This window comes from Dysidea avara, chromosome 8 (assembly GCF_963678975.1).
Source record: "Dysidea avara chromosome 8, odDysAvar1.4, whole genome shotgun sequence".
In the NCBI taxonomy this organism is placed as follows: domain Eukaryota; kingdom Metazoa; phylum Porifera; class Demospongiae; order Dictyoceratida; family Dysideidae; genus Dysidea; species Dysidea avara.
In genome coordinates this window covers 24,547,761-24,553,760 of record NC_089279.1, presented here as the reverse complement: position 1 = coordinate 24,553,760, position 6,000 = coordinate 24,547,761, and the positions used below count along the sequence as shown (strand labels likewise).

The window sequence follows — 6,000 nt, the reverse complement described above, 5'->3', positions numbered from 1 at the left end:
GGATACTTCTGGGCAATTTCATGCTGAGTTGTTAATTTCTAAAGGCTCTTTTCTGCAGCCATTTGTGGCTCATGATAAACCAGTGGCAGATACTACTTATTCTCACCATAACAACAAGATATTGACAGATTTTTCTGCTACACTATATTGTGATCCTGCTCAGGTACATCAGCTGACAAATGTTCAGATAGACTTGCTAAGTGGAATACAAAGTTTACCTGATCGACTTAAAGAGATCCACAAGCTCAGTTGGGTGGAGTCACTTAAAATTGGGTATTCAGTATGTGTCTCTCTTCCATCGGCTCAAAAGGCAACTGTTCAATACATTGGAGAAGTAAATGGTGAAATTGGTAGAAGATTTGGATTAAAGTTGAAGGTATAATTATGTGCATAAGTTACATGTTAGAAATTTGCATATTTAATGACCTTAATTTTATGCATATAGAAAAAAACAAAAGTGGGAGTGAGTGGTACTATTGACAGAGTTGAATATTTCAAGTGTGATCCTGGTTATGCTGTGTTTGTAACAATGGACAAACTAATTAAGCCACCTGAAAAAGCTGCTAAACTTCATAAATTCCCGAAACCTCGAAAAGGATCAGCTAGCGATTTCACAGGTATTAAGAAGGTTGCTACCAGAAGTCCTTCATTGCCTACTTCACTGTCTGATGAAACACCAAGTCCTATATGTGATCATGAGCAGAATATTGATTTACTAGCTGCTAAAATGCAAAATGCGAAGCTAATCATGAAACCGCTTTCAAAAAAGTCACACCTCATTGGTAGTAAAGTGTTCTTCACTGACAGATACCACAACAGTGTCAGTGGTACGGTGAGGTGGATAGGTAAAAATGAAGTTGATACTGCTGAATATATTGGAGTGGAGGCAGTAAGTAGTATAGTGTAGAATGTGTACTTATAATAACTTGACTTCTGTAATTATAGTTTATTACAAAATTGTTAGTGATTTATGCAGAATTTTGTAGATTTCTGTACATGTTTCTCAGGCTATTGTAGCAAGGCAAACCTGGTTGACTAGAGCAAGTACTTTAAAACTTTGTGTTGCTGATAATCATTACAGTATTGTTTAGTAAACAGGGCTGCCAAGAGAAGTAAGGGGGCCTGGGGCAATAAGTACAAGGTGGGGCCCTGGCCCCCTACAACCAGTAGTGTGCAAAGCAAACTCAGTATGTGTAGCATACTCATGCTGGGGGGGAAGGGGATAGGAGCATGGGCTTCCCCAGGAAAATTTTTGATTTTACTAAATAAATGTGGAGAAGATGTAATCTAGAGGCATTTAGGTTGATTTTGTAGTTGTCCATCACACTGGACACCAAGTCAAACTGACACAATAATTGAGATTTTAGTGGGAAGGGGAAGTCTTCCCCTAACAGCCCTAGAATAAACACTGCTAGCGGTAGTCTCACATAGCCAGACTGCCTGTATATAGTTCTTCTTTTGTTTGGATGGGAATAAAAAGTGTCTGGTGAATGCAGCATAGCGGTTTTGTTCTGGCACCACCTAGATTTTGGGAATTCTACTACACGGCTTCTGATTGCTGTAAAAGGCTTTTTGATGGGCAAGAATCATACACAATTACTTCACAATGGCTCATGTGGCTCGACTAATTTTAAAAACCATTGTGCACATGCGATTCTCACCCATCAACAAACACAATCAGAAGCTTTTCTTCCTGACCCAATACAAAAGAAGAAAAAACGACCACGTGAGACTAGTTTGTGATGGCAACATTTTGGCAAGTGCCATTTACTTAACAGGTCTTCCAAGGGTAAGAAATGGGGGGAGGGATGGAGGGCAACTGGAGCATTTTGCCCCAGGCCCCCAAAAGCTTGAATGATACTTTTAAAACTTTATTTAAACTTCAGTTCACTTGAAGCATCAAATCCCCCAAAAGCTTGAATGATACTTTTAAAACTTTATTTAAACTTCAGTTCACTTGAAGCATCAAATTTTAGACATTTAAATCTACAACTTCTAGGGATTGCATGCCCAGATCCTCTAAAAATTCTATATATTATTGAACTGTAGCTGAACTGTTGCTTGCTTCGCACTTAATTTCAATTTTATAGCTGATCATATGCATTAACATAGCATATACAGTAGCTAAAAATCTATTTTTACAACTTGAGACCAGGGAGGTATAAACATAAACAAAATTTGCTTTTGTGTTTGAAGTGCATATTATATGCTCTAAATTGTGTAGCAAGTGTCAGTGAAGGGAATGATTGAAGGGATTTTTTACCATGTAATTCAGGAGGTCTGGGAAAATACTTACCCAGAAAATTTTTTGAAACAACTGTGGAGAGACTGAATCTAGAAATAATTTGAGAGAAAAAATTGAGATCTGAAACTAGAAAATAGCAAACAGGCTATAATATGTAATTTATATGCAATAATGTACAAACCAATTCTTTAGATCAAACTAGATCATAACTATAAGTTTAATTGTAAGGCAATTTTAGTGGACCACAAATGGAAAACTTTGAAAATGGTTACGTATCTCAAGATAACATCAGATGCACAGTACATAAAACTAGATGAATAAAAATTGAACATTTTAAAAGGGGAATAGGGATCGCTGAAAAAAGCCATGAAACAAAAAAGGATCGCTGAAAAAAGCCATGAACAAGAAGGGATCGCTGGGATGATAATGTAAACCACAAATCCCTATTTTGACTCTGTGTCATAAATTTTAGCTACATGCTCTGTCATTTTGAAATGAGTCAAAATAGGGATTTGTGGTTTACATTACCATCCCAGCAATCTCTTCTTGTTTCATGGCTTTTTTCAGCAATCTTTCTTGTTTCATGGCTTTTTTCAGCGATCCCTATTCCCCTTTTAAATTTTTAAATTTTCATTCATCTAGTTTGTGTACTTTTTGTTAATCCAGTAATGGATTTGTTTTATTGATAATGATAATTATTGTAGATACGTAGAGCAATTTACAATTACTGGCTGTCAAGTTCAGTGCAAGCTTTGTTGTTATCGGACACAGTTGACTGTATTATTACAGCATTTACTTGGTTGTGGACAAGACTATATATGTGACAGGGCTTACAAAAATAGGGCATGTGGACACATGATTTTTGCATACTTTTTTAAACTTTCATCACCCATAACTTTTCGTATCATTATGCTATGACAATGCAATTTTGTGCTCTTCGTAAGTATTTAATTGGCTTTATGATGCAAGTTACAGAATACAAATTATTCTGTTCCAGTACTGAGATATGAACCGGTAGAGTGACATGGTGTAGTTTGTGCCCTCATGCCCTGTTTTTGCACATATGTACATCATACACACTTCTAATATTGAGCAGCTGTTGTCTTGCTACATGTGTCAGGACACTTGGTCATTGTAGCATCTTCATGCAGTGTTCATGAATACTCACCAGAAGGTATGATACTGAGCTACGTAGCTACTTTTCACAAGACATGGAACTCTGACAAGGATATAATAATAAATTATACATTCTTTCAGTGTTGTGCATTTGTCATGTCAGCCAAGACCGTACACGTAAAGAATCATATGCAGATTTTCCAGAGATGCATGGACTACAATTGTTATACTGAGAATACTTATGGTGCACAGTAGATCAGAGACAATTATATATTTTTTTAAGAACCCAGCCAGGCGAACTAAAGCTTTACCTGACATTGATACACTGCTGCTGCTGCTTTACACAATTTGGTATTCAGGGAATACATCAATAGATTTACTTAATCTTAGTATGTATAATGGTACTGTGTTCATTATTTACTTAATATACACTAAAAAAAACTATACAACCTTGGACTACTTCCTTGTATTTTGATCTGACATTTTGTCAGGCAGGTTCCATTGTGGTCGGCCATGCATGATATTTGCCTGACAAATGGCCTATGTCAGGCAGTAATAATTGACTCTGCAGTAGATATAATGTAAGAAGAGTAATATACAATAGAACTTCTCTTTTACGGACATTTTGGGACCCATAATTTTTTGGCCAATTTTTGCTTTATTGTAAAATGTATTAACCAGACTTGTTGAGACCAAATTTTTTGTCCTTATTATGGAGGTTTTTTTCTATTAATTTAGGGAGAGTGTAGTTTGTGCAGAGTATTGTATCCACTGGCTATACCAGTGAAATCTATGTTATGGACATGCAGAGCTCAAAATAACAGCCTGTCACCTGTCATTTTCCGACCCAAAACCCACAACGACCGACCAAATTAAAAATGGTCTGACATTGTGACCTATCAAAATAAGCATTTAAAAGCCAATGTGAAGGTAAAATACATACTGTTATGTACTAATGACTGACCATGTTGCATGTTGGCCTGTCATTTTGACAGATCATGTAAGAGACATTATATTGAGCACTGGGTCACATGTATGGCTTTCCTACACCATATACAGTTAGTCTGTGGACTATACAGTAGCTATTCTGCATGTACACACATCATTCACATCTGTAATGAACTCAGACTTTTATTATTTAATCATGTTGTAATTATCAGGTTATTATGTATGACGTCATTAATGGTTAACACTTGTATATATAGTGTCTATTGGACTATTTTAGTTTAGTTGTCATATGGTTGTGTTATCAGTTATATTGAACTATTAAGAGCTGTTAACGCATGTTATAAGTCAAGGGACTTGCTCACTTAAGCACTTAGGGGGTACATTACACTGGCGACGAGGATAAACTGTTACTACTTATACACAAGAAGCACAACCTGTGAAGATGGCAACTCATGGTGAACTCTCAGCATTTAATCCGGCTAAGGAGCACTGGACAGCATACATAGAAAGAGCTCGTTACTACTTTATAGCCAATGATGTAAAGAGTGATGAGAAGAAGTGTGCTATTCTGTTTTCTGGCTGTGGACCTGAGACCTACCAGACAATTCGCAGCATAGTGGACACAGAGACTTTGAACACCGCTAAATTTGATACTCTGGTGGAAATTATCACAGCTCATTATGATCCTAAGCCAAGTTTCATAGTCCAGCGCTTCAAGTTTTATAATAGAACCAGAGCAGCTGGTGAGCCTATTGCTGCATTTGTTGCTGCACTACGAAAGATAGCTGAACACTGTGAATATAAAGACACTTTGAAAGACATGCTGAGAGACCGGCTGGTGTGTGGAGTCAATCATGAAGGTATTCAGCGCAAACTGTTAGCTGAGAAAAACCTAACCTATGAAAAGGCTTTGGAAATTGCTTTAACCATGGAGACAGCTGAAAAGGGAACAAAAGACCTGAAGGCCAATGACACAACTATGGCACAAAAGGACATCCACTACACACCAATCCAGAAGTCACAACAGCGTTCCACAACAGGAAGATCCAAGACCCAATCTGCAGTCACATGTTACAGATGCTTGGGTGAACACTTAGCAAATGTGTGTAAATTTCGTACTACTGAATGCTACCTTTGCAAGAAGGTTGGGCACATAGCTAAGGCTTGTAAGTCAAAACAGAAAGGCAAGAAGAGCCAACAAGTTAACCAAAAGTCAAACCATTATGTTGAGGAAGATGATGTAACCACTGTTGCCACAGGGCACAACAGAGACTCTGATAGCTCATATGGCATGTTTACAGTTGAAGGCAACAGCCCAAACCCTATTATCGTTCAAGTAGACATCAACCAGGTTCCAGTAGAGATGGAGGTTGACACGGGTGCATCATTATCTCTCATCAACAAAGCTACCTATGATAGAATCTGCAGCAGAAGCCATACTCAAGCCTTGCAGAAAACAGATGTGCATCTCAAGACATACACAGGAGAGGCTCTGTGTATCCTGGGAACAGCCAAAATACAGGTCAAGTATGGTGAGATAACACAGCAATTACAAGTGTATGTTGTTGATGGGAGAGGTCCAAATCTCATGGGAAGAGACTGGTTAGGAAGCCTTAACCTAACTGTTGGTGTAATTAACAGTCTCTTAACACCTGCTGGTTTACAAGAGATATTAGACAAGCATGCTACAG

At 37.7% G+C, this 6,000-nt stretch overlaps 1 protein-coding gene across 1 annotated transcript in view; it reads left to right on the top strand.

Moving 5' to 3' along the window:
• Positions 1–308: 308 nt before the first annotated feature.
• Positions 309–6,000, top strand: part of LOC136264384 (probable serine/threonine-protein kinase DDB_G0271682) — a 30,785-nt gene continuing 25,093 nt past the window's right edge. Inside the window, exons 1-2 of the mRNA XM_066059115.1 lie at positions 309–376; positions 446–889. Coding sequence (XP_065915187.1) covers positions 530–889 — 360 coding nt within the window. The 5' untranslated portion in view covers positions 309–376; positions 446–529. The remainder of the gene's footprint in view (positions 377–445; positions 890–6,000) is intronic.